The sequence below is a fragment of the Tupaia chinensis genome, unplaced genomic scaffold (genome assembly GCF_000334495.1).
Source record: "Tupaia chinensis unplaced genomic scaffold, TupChi_1.0 Scaffold000075_1, whole genome shotgun sequence".
Taxonomy (NCBI): Eukaryota; Metazoa; Chordata; class Mammalia; order Scandentia; family Tupaiidae; genus Tupaia; species Tupaia belangeri.
In genome coordinates this window covers 861,467-883,761 of record NW_006159535.1, presented here as the reverse complement: position 1 = coordinate 883,761, position 22,295 = coordinate 861,467, and the positions used below count along the sequence as shown (strand labels likewise).

Below are 22,295 nucleotides of genomic sequence, written 5' to 3'. Positions count from 1 at the left end.
GGGAAAGAGGAGAGGCACCTGATATGTGTTCTCTAGGCCTTTTAGAAAACATAGAATTGTTCCTTTGGCAATATACATGAGAAATCTATAAGAAAGGTGATATTGTGGACATCAAGAGAATAGGTACTGTTTTTTAAAAAGGAATGCTGCACAGATGTTACCAGGCAAAACTGGAAGAGTCTACACTGTTACCCAGCATGCTGTTTGCACTGTCGTAAACAGACAAGGGCAAGATTCTTGCCAAGAGAATTGTATTGAGCATATTAAGCATTCTAAGAGCAGCCATAAATTCCTAAAACTAGCTTCCTAAAACATGTAAAGGAAAATGACCAGAAAATGAAGGAAACCAAAGAGTAGGGTACCTGGGTTCAACTGAAGTGCCAGCCTGCCCCACCCAGAGAAGCACACTTTGTGAGAACCAATGGAAAGGAGCCTGAGCTATTAGAACCTCTTCCCTATGAATTCATGGCATGATGGGTGTTAAAAATAAACTAAACTATGGTCTGTTAAAAAAAAAAAAAAGGTTTTTGGGAACAGCAGTTAGCATAATGGCTATGTCGCTGAACTCCCATGTAGGCGACTGTGGTTCGAGTCCCAGATCCGGTGGCTTAAGCTCACGCCAGGTGCGTGTGCATGCATGCCCAAGATCCAGAGAGGAGAATGGAGGAGAAGGGATTGTGGTGTGGCCATTTTGCCTGGGGGGATGATTTCTCACTTGCTCTCTGTCTCTCTTTTTCTGGGAGCTCAAGCTCCCTATAGCAAAAACCTCTCCAAAAATTTTACATGAGAAAGAGATAGACACTTCCAAGGGTCTTGACACTATGATCCGCCTTCAGCCTCAGCTAGCCTGATCACTCAGCCAGGCACCCCTAACAGGGTGTTTACACTGTGGTCCACCCCTCAGCCCGGCATGTTTGCGCACACCTGTCATGTTTAGGGAGAATTTGAGGTGCAAACCCAGGACTTTGCCACATAAGTCCAAGATTGCAGAGCATTGCCTTAATGTAGCACCACCTATTTTAACTTTTTTATTAAATATACCTCCTATAAAGCCTATAAATCTAGAGTATAGCTCAGTGAATGTTTACAAACTGAACACATCTGTGCCACTACCACTCAGATGATTACCAGCACCATAGAAGCCTCTCAGATGCCCCCCGTAGTCATTGCCACCAATGATAACTACCTATTCTAATGTCCATTGCCATTCATCCTGCATGGGGAATGGTCACACCACAATCCTTTCTCTATTTCTCTCTCTATTGGGATTTTGGGCACACGCTCACACATGTCAACATGTTTCTCAAGCTGTTGGGTCCATGACTTGAACCATGTGGTAGGCAATGGGGAATCCAGCTCCCTTAACCACCAGGCCATGGGCTGGCCCCAAAGTTACCCTTTAAGGGCAAACAGATTTGTTAAAGCCTGAAAGTTACTCTAATTTTTATTACTTCCAGTGCTCTTTCTTTCTCCTTCTCTTCCTTTCTTTTTAAAAATTTTTTAGAGATTTTTGCTATAGAGTGTATTTCACCAGAGAAACAGAGAGAGACAGCGAGACAGAAAGCATGATATCACCCTCTGGGGAGATGGCCACACTGCAGTCCCCTCTCCTCCATTCTCCTCCTGGCATTCTAGGCACGCACACACATGCGCCCAGCATGAGTTTCAAGCCACTGGGTCTGAGACTTGAACCATGGTCAACCACATGGGAGTTCGGTGATTAAACTACTACATCATCTGTTGGCTCTCCCTCTTTTTTTAATTGGCAGCAGGTACATCTACTCACCTAAGTGAGAGAAAGAAAACACCCCAGTGGGGCGTGATCACACTGCAGTCCCTTTCCTCTGTTTGTCCTTCTTGTCAGTATTCTGGACACACATGCATATATGCATGTGTATGTACCCAGAGTGCTTTTTAAGCAGCCAGTTTTTATATATATAGACAGAGACAGTGAGAGGGAAAGTGAGAAATCAACCCCCAACTGGAATGGCCACACCTCAATCCCTTCTCCATTCTCCTCCTGAGATCTTGGGCATGCATGCGCATGTGTCCAGCATGAGTTTCTGGACACCATATCTGGGACTTGAACCACAGTTGGCCATGTGGCAGTCCAGCAGTGTAACCCCTGTGTCATCTACTAGCCTCAGGGTCAAAATTTGAACCACAGTCATGTGGGATCTTAGGCACAGCCCTTAGCCACTGCGTACAGGGCCAGCCCTAATGTGTCAATTCATATTTTCATCTGGTATCATATACCTTCTGCCTAAATAACTTTCTTAACATTTCTGGTTCTCGTTCTGCAGATCTGCTGGTAATGAATCTTTTCGATTATGTTTGTCTGGTAATCTGTTACTGTCTTTTTTTAAAATTTTGTCTCTTGGTGTGTATATTTGCCACAGAGAAGCACACGTACCTAACATGTTTTTCAAGCTGCTTGAATCAGAATTCAAATGACATGGTCAGCCATGGGGAATCCGGTTCCCTTAACTACCAGGCCACTGGGACAGCCCCATCTTTTTTTTTTTTTTTCCTTTTTTTGGAGAGATTTTTGCTATAGGGCGCGTATGCTTGCCAGACAGACAGAGAGAGATAGGGAGATAGAAAGCGAGAAATCACCCCCCGGGGGGATGGCCATGCCGCAATCCCTTCTTCTCCAGTCTCCTCTCAGGATCTTGGGCACACATGCACACGCGCCTGGCGTGAGTTTAAGCCACCGGGTCCAGGACTTGAACCGTGGTCGACTACATAGGAGTCCAACAACATAGCCATTATGCTAACTGCTGGTCCCAGCCCCATCTTTTTTAAAAGGTATGTTTAGGGGGTAGAATTCTTTTCTCTGTCATCTCTCTGTCTTCTGGTTTGTGTAGTTTTCGACAAGAGTCTGTAATAATTCTTATCTTTGTTCCTCTGATTATGCCTTTTTTTTACATCTGACTGCCTTCAAGATTTTATCTATATTTGTTTTTTAAAGTTTATAGTGCATCAAGGAGATGAGAGAGAGAGAGAACCTTGAACTGCTTAAATCTGGATTTTCTCTTACTAATTTTGGAAAATTCTTTTCTTCCTTTATTCATGATATAGAGTGTGCATACACACATGAGAGAAAGAGTAGAACACACTCCAAAAGAAAATTTTGACTTAATTAAAATTTAAAACTTCTGCTTTTTGAGAAATAATTTTTTTTACAAAAGGGCAAACCATACATGAATCTTTTTTCTTTTTTTTTTTTTTTTGAGAGGTTTTTGCTACAGGGTGTATGTGCTCGCCAGAAAGACAGAGAGAGACAGAGAGACAGAAAGCAAGAAATCACCCCCCCAGGAGGGATGGCCACGCTGCAATCCCTTCTCCTCCATTCTCCTCTCAGGATCTTGGGCACGCCCGCACACGCACCCGGCGTGAGTTTAAGCCACTAGGTCCGGGACTTGAACCGCGGTCGACTACATGGGAGTCCAGCAACATATTCATTACGCTAACTGCTGGTCCCGAATCTTGAAAACATTATGCTAAGTGAGAGAAGCCAGACACAAAAGATCATATAGTATGATTCCATTTATGTGAAGTGCCCGGAATAGGGAAGTCTTAAGAGAAATAGATTTGTGCTGAGTTGTGCCACAGTCACCTTTGTCCAGTCCTCCAGCCTGTCAGATCCTAGGCATTCGAGCATGTGACTGGCCTGTTTCAGGCTGATCAGGCTGGGGATTTAAACTGTGGTTATGAAATGTGATCTGGCTTCTCTCAAGCAGCATGTTACTGCTGTGTCACAAGCCAGCCCAATATTAGAAAGTTCTTGGCCACTCTGTCTTTTTTTCTTTTTATTCTCTTATTTTTAAAATTTTGCCAGAGGCCACGCTGCAATCCCTTCTCCTCCATTCTCCTCTCAGGATCTTGGGCACGCCCGCACACGCACCCGGCGTGAGTTTAAGCCACTAGGTCCGGGACTTGAACCGCGGTCGACTACATGGGAGTCCAGCAACATATTCATTACGCTAACTGCTGGTCCCGAATCTTGAAAACATTATGCTAAGTGAGAGAAGCCAGACACAAAAGATCATATAGTATGATTCCATTTATGTGAAGTGCCCGGAATAGGGAAGTCTTAAGAGAAATAGATTTGTGCTGAGTTGTGCCACAGTCACCTTTGTCCAGTCCTCCAGCCTGTCAGATCCTAGGCATTCGAGCATGTGACTGGCCTGTTTCAGGCTGATCAGGCTGGGGATTTAAACTGTGGTTATGAAATGTGATCTGGCTTCTCTCAAGCAGCATGTTACTGCTGTGTCACAAGCCAGCCCAATATTAGAAAGTTCTTGGCCACTCTGTCTTTTTTTCTTTTTATTCTCTTATTTTTAAAATTTTGCCAGAGGGCATGAGAGAGAAAGTGTAAAAGCACCCCCATGGTCACACCACAATCTCTTCTCCATTGCTCCTCCCTTTCAGGACTTTGGGCATGTGTGCGCCCATGTGTTTCTCAATCCAGCCACCCAGTCAACTAGGCAGAATCCAGCTACCTTAACTATCACACCTCCAGCGGGCCCTATTATTTTAAAAGTATTTCTTTAAAGCTTTTTCTTCCCTTCGTGTTACTTGAGATACATGTACATGAGACTGCTGATATCATCCCCCAGCACTTGGATGCTCTTGTGTGGATTCTGTTTCCCCTGCTTCTCACTTCCCACTTGTTTTTCTTTTGGTGTTTCATTTGGATAACTGTTTGTTGCCCTATATATGTTTATATATATATATATTTTTTTTTTTTAAGGTTTTTGCCATAGTGCAGATGCGCTCATCAGAGATAGACATAGAGACGGTGAGAGAGAGAGAGTGAGAAATCAGCCCCAAGGGGATGACTACTCCGCAATCTCTTCTCTCCCATCCTCTTACTGGGATTTTGGGCATGCACTCCCGCATATGTGTCCAGTGTGAATTTCAAGCTGCCAGGTCCAGGACTTGAACCACAGTTAGCCATGTGGAAGTCCAGCACCTTAACCACCATGCCACCTGCTAGCCCCCTTGTTGCCCTATATTAAAGTTCACTGATTCTTTCTTTAGCTGTTTTGAGTCCACTGATAAGCCCCTTGAGAGACCATATCTCTTATATGAATTTTATTATTACTACTTTTTAGTTTGCTTTATTTCTTTTTATTTAAGAATTCCTTTTTTTAAAAGATTTATTTAATTTTATTTATTCATTGATTTTAATTTGACCAGAGAGAGACACAGAGAGAGAGGGAAAGTGAGAAAGCAAGCCCCATGTGCAGGACCCTAACTGTGATTGGCCATGTGGGAGTGGCCTGCACCTTATCCATGACCTGCTGGTCCCCCAGCTTGTTTTATTTCTTATAGTTTTCTTCTCTGCTGAAATATTCTGTTCACAAATTTTGTACACTTGATCTTTTAACATATTAGTGATAGGATGGGAGTTATTTTTTGCGATTAAAAACTTGAGATAGAATTCACATAAAATTCATCATTTTAAAGTGTATAGTTGGGGCTGGCAGGTGGCATGGTGGTTAAGAGCTCTGGACTCCCACATGGCCAACTGCGGTTTGAGTCCCAGATCTGGCAGCTTGCTTTCTTACTTTCTCTTTCTCTCTTTCTCTTACTCTGTCCCTCTCTGGTGAAATTAAAATAAGTAAATAAAGTTAAATAAAATAATTCTTTAAAAATATAAGTGTACAGTTACATGGTTTTTAGTATATCACAGTGTAGTACAACCATCATCACTAATTGTAGAACATTTTCATCACCCTAAAAAAGAGACCCCCACACCTATTAATAGTTACTCCCAACTTCCCTCTTCCCTTACCCCTTGGCCACCACTGATTTACATTCCATCTCTTAAATTTTCTTCTGGATAGTTCATACAAATAGAATCATACAATATGTGATTTTTGTTGTTGAGGTTTTGGCCATAGGGTACATGAGTTAACCAGAGAGACAGAAAGTGAAAATTTTGCCCCCCCCCCCAAGTGATGGGGGATAGTCCTTCTCCATCTTTCTTGGGATTATAGGCATGCACACGTGCCCAGTGTGATTTTCAAGCCACCTGGTCCAGGACTTAAACCACAATCAGCCATGTGGGAGTCCAGTACCTTAACCACAGTGCCATCTGCTGGCCCATGTATGGTATATCTATATCTATTGATATATAGAAATAGATATAGATACGAATTATTTATTTATTTATTGAATTCCATTTATTATTATTAAATTTGACCAGAGACAGAGCAAGAGAAGGGAAAATGAGAAAGCAAGCCACCACATTCGGGACTCAAACCATAGTCAGCCATGTGGGAATTCAGCCCCTTTAACCCCCAGCCCCCCTGCCGGCCCCAGTGATTTTTTTTTTTTAAACAGAGACCTTTACGTTTTGTGTCTGTTTTTCCCTAAACCCCTTGTACCTATCCTTTACTGTCCACCTGCCTCCTTTGTAGTCTCTAGCGTCTTCAGCCATCCTCCTAGTACATCTTTGGATCTTGTGATTTCTGCCGTAGAGTGCAGGCATTTGGTACGTATTGAATGGGGCTATACAGTCTATTGCTTTCATAGTCTGGCTTACTTCATATAGCATTAACTCTTTTACTTTTGGAGAAGTTTTTGCTATAGGGTGTGTGCTCTCGCTAGGAAGAGAGACAGAAAGCGAAAAATCACTCCCCAGGGGGGACGGCTACGCTGCAATCCCTTCTCCATTCTCCTCTTGGGATCTTGGGCACGTACACAAACGCGCCCGGTGTGAGTTTAAGCCACCGGGTCTGGGACTCAAACTGCAGTTGACTACATGGAAGTCCAGCAACATAGCCATTCCACCAACTGCTGGTCCCAGCATTAAGTCTTTTATATTTGTTCACTTTGAATCACATGATAGGGTCTCATTGTTCCTTATGGCTGCATAGTATTGCATTGTATACATGTGCCACATTTTTTTAATCTAGTCAATTATTGGGCACTTGGGTTATTTCAGTGTCTTCACAATTATGAATAATGCTTCAGAAACAATATATGGTCATTTTAATGTCTGACTTCTTTTACTTACAATCATGTTTTCAAGATTCACTCCAGTTATAGCATGTATCAGTAATTCATTCCTTTTTATAGCTAAAAAGTATTCCATTTTATGGATACATATAGTACATTTTGTTTATCCATTCATTGGGCAGTGGGCATTGAGTCATTTCCACTTTTTGGCTATTATGAATAATGCTACTTTAAGCATGCATGTACAAGTTTTTTCAAAAACATATGTTTAACTGTACACCTGCCAAACTATTTTCTATATAGGCTGCTGTATTTTACATTCCCATCAGCAGTGTATGAAGATTCCACTTTCTTCACATTAAAAAAAAAAAGTATTTTCTTCAATTTAAAATAAATGAATGAATAAATAAAATTAAATAAGTGATTCAAAAAAAAAAATAAAAATTGGGACCAGCAGGTGGCTTGATTGTTAAGGCACTAGACACTCCCACATAGCCGACTGCGGTTTGAGTCCGGACCTAGTGGCTTGCTTTATCACTTTCTGTCTCTCTCTCTCTCTCTGGCCAAATTAAAATTATGAATGAGTATATAAAATTAAATAATTATTTAAAATTTTTATTTTCTTTTATTAAAATAAAAGTTGTATATGTATAGCATGATGTATTGATATATGTATACATTGTAGAATGGCTAAATCAAGCCAATTAACATATCTTACTTCACATACCTACCATTTTGGGGGGATGAGAACAATGAAAATCTACTCTTTTAACAATTTTCAGGTATATAATACATTGTTGTTAACAATACTAGCCATGTTGTGCAGTAGATCTCTTGAATTTATTCCTCTTGTCTAATTGAAATTTTATATCCTTGGATCAATATTTTCCCAGTCCCCCCTCCTCCCTGATAACCACCATTCTATTTTTTAAAATTATTTTTAAATTTTTATTTATTCATTTATTCATTTTAATTTGACCAGAGAGAGACAGAAAGAGAGAGAGAGAATAAGAAAGAGAAATGAGAAAGCAAGCACAAGGTCCAGGACTCAAACCGTGGTCAGCCATGTGGGAGTGTCCAGCAACTTAACCACCATGCCACCTGCTGGTCCTGCCATTCTATTTTTGTCTCTATAGATTTGATTTTTTTTTAGAGAGGGATTTTTGCTATTAGGGTACATGTGCTCACCAGAGAAACAGAGAGACAGAAGGTGAGAAATCACCCCCAGGGTGATAGCCATGCCACAATTCCTTCTCCTCCATTCTCCTCTTGGGATCTTGCTGTGAGTTGCACCTGACATGAATTTTAAGTTGCTGGGTCTAGGACTCAAATTGCAGTCACCTACATGAGAGTCTAGTGATGTAACCATTACACCATCTGCTGGTCCCATGGGTTTGACTCTTTAAGATTAAGCATGTAAGTGAGATCATCTTTCTGTGCCTGACTTATTTCACTTAGCATAATGTCCTCCACATTTTTCCATTTCATAAATAACAAGATTTCTTTCACTTCAAAGGCCGAATAGGATTCCACTTTCTCAGTGTTTGTGTGTATTGCCTTTTTTAAAATCTATTCATCCATTGATAGACACTTAGGTTGACTCCATACCTTGACTTGATATCTTGAATGATGCTGTAATGAACACTGGAGTACAGATATTTCTAAACACTGATTCCTTTCCTTTGGATATGGACACAGTAGTGAAGTTGCGAGGTCATATGGTAGCTCTATTTTTAATTTTTTGGGGAACTTCCATTCTGTTTCCCATAATGGCTTTCTGTGCTGTCTGACAGTATCTTAACATTCTTGCCAGCATTGGTTGTTTTCTATATTTATTAAAATAGTCAGTTCATAGTTATTTTAAAGTCCATAATCTGGATGATCTCTGGGTCTGTTTTGTTTATTGCCTCGTTTCTTGACAATTTGTTGGTTTTGTGTGTGTGTGTTGCTTATGTTTCTTGCTCTCTAACTGAACTCTTCTGAGCATCATTTGTGGAAGAACAATAGATACTGAGATAAATGACACTTAACCTTAGAAATGGACATTTGTGTGCTTTTTTCAAACTGTGAATATCAAGGATTGAACAGTCTAACCCAGCATTGGTTTTGTTGTTTCACCAGTTACCGTATATCCCACAGACTTCAAATTCCTTCGACTGTGAGCTGCTACTGTATTGTGCCTGGTGTCCGGTCTGGGGTGCTGGAAGGTTTTTCTCATTGTCTAGGTTCCAATCTCAGTTTCAGCAGGCTACTCACCTGTGCCAAATAGGGAGTTTCTCTCTTTGCTCCTGTTCCTTCTCCAGCTAAAAGCTGTTGTTACTCTTACTCAGTGTGGCACTAATAGTGGAAGCAGAGTAATTTTCCTTCTCAATTTCTTTTTTCTTATATAAATTACCTTTGTCCTGCACCCACATTTGAGACTGGCTAAAATAATTCTAGGTTAGAAATTATCTCGGTCTAGGTTGGGTTTTGGTTTTGTTTTTATTGAGAGGGAGCATGTGAAAGTGTGGGAAGGCAAGGGATAAAGAGAGAGATTTTTTTTGACAGGGTCTTGCTATGTCACAATCCTCCCGCCCCAGCTTCCTAGTTAGCTAGGATCACAGGTGCACCACAATGCCAGACCTGATTAAGCGGGGCCAGGAACCAAACCTGGGTCTCCCAGTTAGCCCCAGCTACCATGTGGTGGCACTCTCCCATTTGTACCACCATGGTGGGCCTGACCCAGAATTTTGAAAGCATCATTTCATTTTTCTCCTAGGGTTGCTGTTGAGAGTTCTGATGCTAATATGATTCTCCTATCTTCTTATGAGACCTATTTTCTCTGTGGACTGTTATAGAATCTTTATCACCGGCATTTTGAAATTTCAAGATAGATGTACCTTGGTCTGGGTGGATTTAAAAAATATATATATTCTTTTTTCTGGGCACTCATGTTTTTGTCTTCCCTTTTCTTTTTGAACTTTTCACTTTTAGGATGGTTGTCTTCCTTGATCAATCAGTCCTCTGATTTTCTTTTATTTTCTTTCTCTTTGTTTTGTTGTGCTTGTGTTCAGAGCATTGCTTAACTATGCCTTTTGTCTCTTCTATAGAATTCTGTATTTCTGTTATCTTTAATTTCTAAGAACTCTTTCTTTCTGTTTCTTTAAATGTTTTTCTTTGTTAAAATACACCTAAAAATTGGGGGAGCTGGCAGGTGGCATGGTGGTTAAAAGCATTGGATTCTAGCATGGCTGGCTGAGGTTCAAATCCCAGACCTGGCAGTTTGCTTTCTCACTTTCTCTTTCTCTCTCTCTATTTATTTATTTATGGATGGCCATAGGCATATGTGCTTGCAGGAGATAGACAAACAGTGAAAGGGAAAGGGAAAAATCACCCCCTGAGGGGATGGCTACACTGCAGTCCCTTTTCCTCCATTCTCCTCCCAGGATTTTGGGCATTTATGCACACATGCCTGGTGTGATTTTCATGCCACCAGGTCTGGGACTCTAACTGTGGTCAACCATGTGAGAGTCCAGTGCTCCAACCATACACTACCCTCTGGCCCCACAAGAATAATTTTTGACACCTTTTCTCATACCCTCTGTTTATTCCTCTTTCATAATTATGATGTGAATCAAGCCATTTCTCTTCACCATCATATCTCTTGCCACAAACCTCTAACCCCTAAAGTCACTCTTGTCCTGAAGTCTCTTCTCCAGGCACTAGCCAGAAGTTTATTCACAGTATTTCTCACTTGCTGTCAGCCTGTAGTGGCTTTTTTCTCTCACTTGAGGATAAAGTCTCAGTTTTTAAAATTTTTAACTTGCTACAGGACAAGTACACTTGCTGGAGAGAGAAATAGGGTTGAGGAGTGAGAAAGCACTCCCCCAGTGGGGATGGCCGCAGCACAGTACCCTTTCCTCTGTTCTCCTCTTGGGGTTTTGGGAATGCACACACATGTACCATGTGTGTTTTTCAAGCTCCTAGGTCTGGGACTTGAACTGCTCAATTGGCCATCTGGGATATGGTTGCCATAACCACCATGCCACTAGCTGGCCCCCAAATCTCAAATTCTTACCATGGCCTGAACAGCTCTGACTTGGCTCTAGTTGCCTCTTTCACCTCCTCTTCTACACCACTCTTTTTTTCTTCTAAGTTTCAGTGCACCAACCCCCTGCTGTATTTCCTCTGACCAGGCTCTTGCCCCACTATAGTTTCCAGGATTTCGTTTTGGTGTCAGCTCAAATGTCACCTCATGGTGACAATCATTTCTTTCTTTTTTTTTAGAGAGAGATTTTTGCCATAGGGTGCATGTACCTGCTGGAGAGACAGTCAGTGAGCAAGAAGTTACCCAGGATGGCCATGGCCATAATCCCTTCTCCTCCATTCTCCTCTCAGGACCTTGGGCATACATGCACACGCGCCCAGTGTAAGATTTAAGCTGCTGGGTCTGGGATTCAAACCGTGGTCAACTACATGGGAATCCTGCAGTGTAACCATTATGCTATCTGCTGATCCCGACAGTCATTTCTGATGATTGCATCTAAAAGGCCTTTTCTAAAACCTCATTTTTCTTGCCCTATGTAATCTTTTGTAACATTCATCACTGACTTCATCATAGTTAATTACTTGCCTGTGTAGCTGTCGATCTTGCTGCTGCCCTCCATGAGGACAGGACTTTGTTCTTTGTGAATCCACTTCGTTCTTTTTTTTTTTTTGGAGAGGTTTTCGCTATAGGGCGTGTGCGCTCGCCAGACAGACAGAGAGAGACATAGAGACAGAAAGCAAGAAATCACCCCCCAGAGGGGATGGTCATGCTGCAATCCCTTCTCCTCCATTCTCCTCTCGGGATCTTGGGCATGCACACACATGCGCCCGGTGTGAGTTTTAAGCCACCAGGTCCGGGATGCAAACCGTGGTCGACTACGTGGGAGTCCAGCGACATAGCCATTACGCTAACTGCTCGTTCCCTCACTTTGTTCTTTTTTTTAAAAAAATTGTTTTTGAAGAATTATTTAATTTTTTTTTAAGAAAGATTTTTTTTTTTCTATAGGGCACCACGTTCACACGCTGGAGAGACAGAGACAGAGAAACAGAAAATGAGAAATCACCCCTAGCGGGGATGGCCATGCCACAATCCCTTCTCTTTCATTCTCCTCTTGGGATCTTGAGCATGCATGAACATGTGCCCGGCATGAGTTCAAGTACTAGGTTTGGTACTTGAACCACTATCAGTCATGTGGGAGTCCAGCAACATAACTGCTACACCATCTGCTGGCCCCAGGATAACTCTTTTTTTTCCCTCTTTTTTTTTTTTTTTTTTAATTTGGCCACAGGGTGTGTGCTCTCATGGAGAGAGATGGGGGAAAGCAAGAAGTAACTGTTTATGAAGAATGGTCACACACAATCTCTTCTCTTCCAGCTCTTCTTCCTATGGGGATTTTGGACATGTGCATGCATACATCTGTGCCTGATGTGTTTCTTAAGCCACCGGGTCCTGACTATCCCGGGAACAGTGTAGTCAGCCATCTGGGATCCAGCCACCTTAATTTATCACTCCCTGGCTGGCCTGAATAGGGTAATTCTTTAAGACTTTTGAGTAGATTTAATGTTGTTAGAGCCTATTAATTTCTAACTGTAACATACATAATATTCAAGTAGTTGGCTCTTTGGTAATGCTAATATCATTCTGTAGTTTCCCCCCTTTTTTACAGTTATTAAGGAGAACATTTGCTTAATTTTTTAAAGCATCTTTTCAGAGTTAGAAAAGAGGGAATAGTAAACATATAGTACCACTTCAAGAATTAGATTATTCCATATTGCTTATAACTGTACCAAATCAAGACATCCTGGAATAGATGGTTTTTCTCTCTGGTTAGCCAGCTGGTTATTCAGAAAGGAAAAAGCCATTAATTGTTCTTGTTGAAAGAAGCTGGACATTCATAGACTTACTATAAAGCGTGACTTTTGAATAGAAGAGTTTACTCGAGAAACTGGACATCTCAAGATTTTATTGAGGAAAATGTCTTTGTTTTTAAAAAGATGCTTTGAATGTTGTATCTGGAATCTGAGAGATAATCTCTCACTGCATGAGAAAGTATGTGTCATTCCCTTCCTCCCCTTCCCCCTTTTCCTTGGTAACAGATTCCTGCTCTTTAAAAATTGTTCTTTTCCTAAGAATTTCAGTGTATTTAATGCATGGGATGCCATATGTGCTGCAACCAATATCTTGAACAGTTATGTGAATAAGAATAGCATATTCAGATGCACTAACCAGGATTCATTTACAAGACATTAAGTCTCAGTCATTAATGAATACAAAATTTAAAATTATATCGGAGTTGTAGCAGATGTCAATTTAGCATACCTTCCATTAAATATTCAACACATCTTTCTAATTTAAAACAAATGATTCTCTGACAAATGTTTTAAAGCCAATTCTGTGTTAGTTTAAAACATACAAACAAATTTTTCTGAATAGGATATAAAAATGTTCTGGGAAGGAGTCGATTAAAGCAAAACCACGTCTATTCATTATGCCAAGGTATTATTTCCTCCAGGATGTATGTAAATGGTTATTCCTATTTATCTAGTTTTTCTGAAATGTGTATAAGCAGATTCTTCAGCTTCCTCTATGCAGTTTTGCATCAGGTCAGCTGGTAGTAGATAGTTTTGATAGGGACCAGCAGATGGTGTAATGGTTGTGTCGCTGGACTCCTGTCTAGTTGATCTGGCAGCTTAACACTTACGCAGGGCATATGTGTGTGCATGCCCAAGATCCTGAGGGGAGAATAGAGGAGAAGGGAGTGCAATGTGGCTATCCCCACAGGGTGGCATTTCTCGCTTTCTGTCTCTGTTTCTCTGGTGAGCACACACTCCGTATAGCAAAAATCCCTCCAAAAAAAGGTTTGATAAATAATAGCTCTCTTCAGTGTCTAGTGTAGAGCTTTTGAGGCCAACATCAGATTTTTCATGTTTGCCACTGGCCTTGCCACTGGAGTATGACATTAGATATTAGCAGCTGTTGCTTCCAGATGTTTTCCTCTTATAAAAACAAAAAATTTCCCCACGTAAAATATTTTTCCCTTGTAAAAAAAATTAATGACATGGGGTCAGCAGGTGGCATGGTGGTTAAGAGTGCTGGACTCCCACATGGCCGACTGTGGTTCGAGTCTGGACCTGGTGGCTTACTTTCTCACTTTTTCTCTCTTTCTTTCACTCTCTTGTTCTGTCTCTCTCTGGTCAAAATGAAAATAAATAAATGAATAAACAAAGTTAAATAAAATAATTCTTTAAAAGAAATTAATTGGGACCAGCAGTTGGTGTAATGGCTATGTCTCTGGACTCCCATGTAGTCAACTGCAGTTCGAGTCCCAGACCCAGTGGCTTAAACTCACGCTGGGCATGTGTGCGTGTATGCCCAAGATCCCAAGAGGAAAATGGAGGAGAAGGGATTGTGGCATAGCCATCCCCCGGTGGGGTGTGATTTCTCATTTTCTGTGTCTCTGTCTCTCTCTGTCTTTCTGGCAAGCACATGTGCCCTATAGCAAAAACCTCTCAAAAAAAAAAAAAGAAAGAAAGAAAGAAAGCAAAACAGAAATTAATGGCATATGTGTATATACAGGCAACCTAGTTTTTAAACTAAGCACTATTTGGTAAAGTATAATTCAGGGAACCAACAGGACGTATGTTGGTTAGTGCACTGGACTCCCACATGACCAGTTGTGGTTCGGATCCTGCACCTTTCTGCATGCTTTCTTCTTTCTCTCTCTCTCTCTCTCTGGCTAGCACACATGTCCTATAGCAAATTAAGAAATAATAATAAATTCAATCAATAATTTTAAAAAAATACGATACATACTTGTTCTTGAGGCAGTATAGTATCGGAATTAATAGCAGAAGCTATGGAACAAAAATGCTTTGAGTCCAGAATGCAGCTTTTCTGATTAGTAAAACAGTTGTAATAGTACTTACAGGGTTGTTATAAAGTTATTATCATTTAAAATTTCAGCAATATAGAAAAGAACTAAGAAGGAGATGACACACAGACACACTGTGTCCATGTACTTTGAAATATATTTTATGAACTTTATTTCAGAGACTTCAGTGCATATAAACAGGATGGATAGAAGTATGCAGAAATAAAAACAAATAATTTATTAAAATGAGATAGTATATCATACATTTCTCTAAGTAGTATTACATTTAGTTGAACTTAGATTTAATACACAAAATAAAATGGAAGAAGTTGCTGAAATTAATGTAGTGACAACAAGAGATTCTGGTTTGAGACAATTCACTTTTGAGTTTAGTTGCTTTGAAAAGATGCATATTATTAGAGACTGGTGTTCTGTTTGGGGGTTTTTAGACTACATGTTTCAGATGTGTACAGTTGGTTGACTGTTGCAGTCAAGTGTAGGTTTTCTTGGTCAGCAGAGAACCTTTTCATGTGGTGATCGGAGGCCTCAGACTTTTTTCATTTTTATAGTTGTACCATCCTGTAGGGCCTTGGGGTCCTTTGCATCCCCCCTCTGGGGGGGAATGGCCACCCCACAGTCCCTTCTCCATTCTCCACCCTTCTTCTCTTTAGATTTTGAGCATGCATGCACTTGTGCCTGGCATGATTTTCAAGCTGTCGGGTCTGGCGCTCTAACCAGTCAGCCATGTGGGAGTCCAGTGTCTTAACCAACCACACTGCCTGCTGGCCCTGTAATGCACAATTTTTTTTTTTTTTGAGAGGTTTGTTTATGTTGTAGGGCACACATGCTCGCCAGAAAGATAGACAGAAAGAGAAAAAGCAAGAAATCACCCCCAGGAGGAATGGCCACGCCACAATCTCTACTCCTCCATTCTCCTCTTGGGATCTTGGGCATGCACACACACACACACAGCATGAATTTAAGCCACCAGTCTGGGACTCGAACTGTGGTTGACTACATGGGAGTCCAGTGACATAGCCATTGTGTCAACAGCTGGCCCCAGTAATGCACTATTTTTAAAAATCATAATTTCTTGGGCCATCTCCATGGCCTGGTGGTTAAGGCAGCATATCCCACAGAGCTGGTCAAAAACCAAATGATCATAATTTTTTAGTGACATTCAGAGAAGGGAAAAAGCTCTTCTTTATAGAGGAATGCTAGTTAAGGTGGAAAGAATAATAGAATTAGAAAATGACTATTTTTCAGATCCCAACATAATCATTGATTCAGGCAAGGAAAATCAATGAAACTTTGGGTGAAAAATTATTGGTAGATAGGATATCATATGGCCTTAAAATAATACTCCATGATTACTTACCAACTCCAAAGGGACAAAGGTGTTAATACCTTTTTCATGGAGGTACTGCTTTAAGCAGGTACTGCTTTAAGCAAGTTATCAGACTTGGTATTACATCCCTCCCTGATGTGATGCAATCACATAATAGTATCCCTCACAAAATGCTTACCTGGAATCTAATCATGAGGAAACAAACAAATCCCAAATGTGGAACGTGTATAAGACATTATGGCCTGGGCTTTTCAAAATATTTAATGTCAGGGCCAAATAGAGGCACAGTAGTAAAAGGTATTACTCTCTACCAGACTTACATGGAAAGGCTCTCAGTTCATGTGTGGAGAGTTTCTGATTACTCAGGCACGTGTGTGCTGTGATCCAGGGCTGGGTGGAGCTGGGGATGAATTGCACTGTGAGGATCTTTCTGGAGATGGGCGCATGCTCTCTCTCATGGAAAAAATTAAGAAAAAATTTTAAGGGGCTGGCATGGTGGTTAAGGGTGCTGGACTCCACACGGCTGACCACAGTTTGAGTTTCAGACCTGGTGGCTTGCTTTCTCACTTTCTCTCTCTCTCTCTCCCTCTGCCCCTCTCTGGTCAAATTAAAATAAGTAAATAAATTAAATTAAATAATTCTTTAAAAATTGTTTTAAATGTTCAGTGTTATGAGAAAAGGTTGGGGAAGTGCTCTTATGTTCTATATTTGTGAAGTGATATTTTGTCTGCAATTAATTTTCAAGTGGTTCATCAGATAAATAAATGTGTGTGGCCAGCCTGTGGACTGGTGGTTAAGGGAGCTAGATCCTGCATGGCTGACCACCATTTGAGTCCTAGACCTGGAGGCTTTAAAAAAAAAAAAAAAAGCAGGCTGGGCATGTGTGCATGCCCAAAATCCTGAATGGAGGGAGAGGGGAAGGAATAGGGATTGTTATGTGACCATTTCCCATGGAAGGTGCTTTCTCTCTCTTCCTCTTTCTCTGTCTCCTGGCAAGTGCTAGCACCCTCTGGCAAATTAAAACAAAACAAACAAACTTGTGTATGTATAAAGACAGAGAAAAAGCAAATAGGGCAAAAAATTAACAATTGGTGAACGTAGGCTGTGAAGTGCTTGTTCATTGCACTGTTCTTTCACTGTTTTTGTAATTTTTAAAATATTCTAAATTTGGGGCCAGCAGGTGGAGTGGTGGTTGAGGCACTGGATTCCCACATAGTTGAGCACAGTTTGAGTCCTGGATCTGGCGGCTTAAAAATCATGCTGGGGAGTGTGTTTTTGGATGCCCAAAATCTTAAGAGGAGAGGGGATTACAGTGGCCATCCACCACCGGGGAGTGATTTCTGACATTCCATCTGTCTCTCTCTGGTGAGCACACATATCCTATGGCAAAAACCTAAAAAAATAAAATAAAGAAAATAATAATTTAAGTTGGGAAAGTGTTTATTTCTGTTTTGAACCTATATCCAACTCCCCCCCCCATTGGTTTAATTGTGCTCTTTGGAGCCACTCTGATCTAAATTCTCCCTCATGTGGTGTTGGTGGTGATACTGTCAATTTTTTACATACATTTATTGAATACATGCTATGATATGCCAGACACTGTGTAGAACACATTATATGTGTTATTTCAGTTAATCCTCCCAACAGCTCTTGAGTTAGTATTCATTTCTCCTTTTAGAGATGAAAAGACAGATGCTTAAAAAGATATCACTAAAGCAACAGAAAAAAAAAAATCATTTTAAGAATGAAAATGTGCACTTGTGAGGCAGGCCAGAATATTCATTGGTGAGAAGCACAGTAGAAAAATTTGTGATAAAGTAACTAGACATATATATGTTTCTGGCCTTGAACTTGTTCGACATACAACCTACCATGCAGAGACAATCACGTGTAGCAGTCAAGGTCACATCCTTTAAGCCAGAATGCTTACATTTTAAATTCCAGTTCTGCCACTTGCAAGCTGCTACTGCCTGCAAAACACTTCTTCAGGATTCTATACCAGCGACCTCTATTGTATTAGTTTCCTATTGCTGCTGTAACCAATTGCTATGGATTTGGTAGCTTGAAACGACACAAGTTTGTTATCTTATAGTTCTGGAGGTCAGAAACCCTAAAAGGATGTCACCGGGCTAAAATTTAGTCGTCAGCCGGACTATATTTTGAGGCTCTGGAGGAGAGTGCTTCCTTGCCTTTTCCAGTTTCTACAGGACACCCACTTTCCTTGGTTTATGAACCCATCTCAAAACCAGTAACGGTGTCTCTCTCAGGGCCTTTCTTCTATAGTAACATCTTCGGATTCCCTTTTCCACTTTCTTTTTCAATGCTGGAGGATGCATGTGCATACAAGAGGGAGCACCTTCCAATGGTGCTTGATCACACTGCAACCCTTTTTCCTCTAGTTCTTCCTTCCATCAGGATTCTGGGAATGTATAGATGTGCCTAACATGTTTATCAAGACAGAAGGGCTGGGGCTTGAACCCTGATCAGCCACATGGGATGCCACTTCCTCTGCACAGCACTTGTACTGTGGACCCAGCCCCCTCTTCCACTTTTAAAGATACTTGTGATCACATTGGGCCTACCCATATAATCTAGGATAATCTCCCTATTTTAAGGTCAGCCTTAAATTAGGCTGATTAGCTTCTTTAATTCCATCTGCAACCTCAATTCCTCCTTGCCTTTTAACTTAACATAGTCACAGGTTTAGAGATTAAGGTGTGGATGTTTTTAGGGGACCATTTTTTCCCCCTATGTATCTTATTTTTAAATTCTTAAGTTGTAAAAGGTGCCTGGGGCCTAAGAAGATGATTCCAAAGTGGAGATCTTGGCCACTGTTGAGGACTGTGAGTAGGTCTAATAGTTAGGTTTAAACTGAAAGGAACTCAAACAGTATGAACATGTTTTTTAATTCTCTTACTAGCATAAAGTACATATAGTAAATTCATTATTAAAAAGTGCTTGAATTAGGAAGCAATAAATGAGTTTTAGTTATATCATGGTCAGAAAATGATTAAAATATTACAGTGTATTTTATTTCTGTTGTTTTATGCCAGGCCTTAGAGAACAGTGTTCTTTATTTCATTGGAATTTTAGATAAGCTTTGAGTTTAATTTTAGCTTTTGTGTTTTTATTACAGTTTTACTACCTTTGGATGCTGCTATTGATATGGAGAAGATTGAGGAACAATTTGCCAGTCTGCACATTGTTCAACGTTCCTCAGGAGCTAAAGAGCCCACTTACCTGCTTGGCATAGACACATCAAAGACAGCACAAACAGAAAAGGGAAGCTTGGTTGCCGTTTTATGTTCTAACGGATCAATCAGGATATATGATAAAGAAAGATTAAATGTACTACGAGAATTTAGTGCATATCCTGGACTTCTTAATGGAGTCAAATTTGCTAGTTCCTGTGACCGTGTATACTCAGCATGTAGCGATGGCACTGTGAAATGTTGGGATGCTCGATTAGCCAGTGATAAACCTGTTCAGCTATTCAAGGGATATCCTTCCAATATTTTTATTAGTTTTGATATCAACTGTAATGATCATATCATTTGTGCTGGTACAGAAAAAGTTGATGATGATGCATTATTGGTATTTTGGGATGCAAGAGTTAATTCTCAAGAGTTGTCTACTACTAAAGACCCACTTGGTGTGTATTCAGAGACACATAGTGATGATATCACTCAAGTATGTTTCCATCCGAGCAATCCCAACATGATCGTCTCAGGTTCAACTGATGGCCTGGTAAATGTATTTGATATTAGTATGGATAATGAAGAGGATGCATTGGTTACAACCTGTAACTCAGTTTCATCAGTGAGCTATATTGGTTGGTCTGGGAAGGATTATAAACAGATTTACTGCATGACACATGATGAGGGATTTTGTTGGTGGGATCTTAATCATCTGGATACTGATGAACCAGTTACACGTTTGAACATCCAGGATGTCAGAGAAACAGTCAATGTGAAAGAAGGCATTTTGGACTATTTGATTGGTGGCCTGTATCATGAGAGGATGGACAGTTTGTTTGTTATTGGAGGAACCAACACAGGAAGAATTCACATAATGAACTGTACTACATCAGGATTGGTCCATGTGACTAGCCTTCGAGGAGGGCATGCTGCTACTGTCCGTTCTTTCTGTTACAACATAGGGGATGATTCTTGGCTGACTGGAGGAGAAGATGCTCAGTTGCTACTTTGGAAACCTGGAGCTATAGAAAAGACCTTCACCAAGAAAGATAGCATGAAAATAGCATCCACTGTGCACCAGCGAGTACGAGTTCACAGTAATGATTCTTATAAGAGAAAGAAAAAGCAGTGATATTATATTAGAAGTATACTTGGTAGATTTTATAATTTCAAGTAATTATTTTAATTTGCTACCTGTGGTAGATCTGTTTAAAGCTTTAGGTAAATATAAGCCCATTAGTGAGCAGTTCTGGAAAAATGTTGAAAAAAGTATAATTCAGGTCTTCATGCATTCTAAAAAATTTTAAAACCATGACTTGAGTATAAAATCAGTGAGTTGAAAGTAAAATTACATTCTTCATTTTAAAAACCCGTCTGTTGAGTTAGTGTATGGGTTTAAAGAAATAGCTATGGTAAGGACTTTCAAGAAGTAGATAGCTGGTGAGATTTAATAAAAAAAAAGTTTCAACTGTGTTTATTGTATGTTTTTACATTTATTTTAATTAATTAATTTATTTTGTGGAAGAGAGAAACAGGAATCCTTGACATGGTCTCTCCACACTATAATCCTTCTGCCAGCCAGAATGATAGGCATGTGTAGCTGTGCCCCATGTGTTCAGGTGGACAGGGATCTGAACCCAAGCCTCCTGTATGGCTCCATTATCACACAGTGGTGCCTATTGGTTATACCACTGTAGCCGGCCCTGGCTGTGTTTTTTAAGCTCGGGGCTTTTTTCTACTTTAAATTATCTTTACTGATTATAAAATCAAATCAGATTATTTTCTTCATTTGAGGCTCTTCTACTGGCTTAATATTGCCTAAGATATTACTTTGTAGTATTTCAGTATAAATATTCGATGAGTCCACATAGAATCAAACTTTTTAAAAACAGTTTTTTAAAAATAATTGTTTTATTTAACTTTATTTTTAAATTTATTTTCATTTGACCAGAGAGGGACAGAGTGAGAGAAAGTGAGAGAGAGAGAAGGAAAGTGAGAAAGCAAGCCATCAGGTCCGGCACTCAAACCATGGTTGACCCTGTGGAAGTCCAGTGCCCTTAACCACCACACCACCTGCCGGCCCCAGAATCAAACTTTTTTTTAACAATAAAGTGATATACAACTATCTAAATTGAGAAAAAAAAATGTTTTATGGATAACCAGATGGTGTATGTGCTCACCAGTGACAGAGAAAGAAAGAGAGGGAGAGAGGGCCAAAGGACCCTCCAATGGGGCATGGTCATGTCAGAGTCCCTTTTCCATTTTGCCATCCAGTTGAGATTTGGAGCATGTCATATGTCTGTATGCACCTGGTGTGTCTTTCAAACCGCTGGGCCAGAATTCAAACTATAGTAATCAATATGGAATCTCGCTGTCTCTAACCATTAGGCTACAGCACTACCCACCAAAAATAGTGTATTTTAAAAATACATTCATCCCACTTTAATATTGATTGAATAGTAAACAGATGATTTGCTGATGAAAGTAAATTATCTTGAAATTCATTTTGAGACTCAAAATATAACAATGAAAATATGTACATCAGAGGACTATTTTTATTTCAAAATATTCTCTTTTTAGGTAGAGAGCTTTTTAGCTATTGGACAGGTGTGTTCCCAGAGAGACAGAGATTGAAACTGAGAAATTACCCCCTAGGGGGATGGCCACGCTGCAATCCCTTCTCCATTCTCTTCTCACACATGCACCTGATAACGAGTTTTAAGCTGCTAGGTTCAGGACTCTATTACTGTGGTCAACTACATGGGAGTCCAGCCATCTGCTGGTTCCCCAAATATTCTTTCAATAATATATTGTGATAAGTTTGCTTTCATAGCATTTCTTTTTTCTTTCTTTATTTTGGAGTGGTTTTTACTATAGGGT

At 40.3% G+C, this 22,295-nt stretch overlaps 1 protein-coding gene across 4 annotated transcripts in view; it reads left to right on the top strand.

Moving 5' to 3' along the window:
* Positions 1–20,888, top strand: part of WDR89 (WD repeat domain 89) — a 137,154-nt gene extending 116,266 nt beyond the window's left edge. For all 4 annotated transcript variants that reach the window (XM_006142392.2, XM_006142393.1, XM_006142391.1 and 1 more), the window contains exon 2: positions 19,355–20,888. In XM_006142392.2, coding sequence (XP_006142454.1) covers positions 19,384–20,547 — 1,164 coding nt within the window. In that variant the 5' untranslated portion in view covers positions 19,355–19,383 and the 3' untranslated portion in view covers positions 20,548–20,888. The remainder of the gene's footprint in view (positions 1–19,354) is intronic.
* The last annotated feature ends 1,407 nt before the right edge of the window (positions 20,889–22,295 follow it).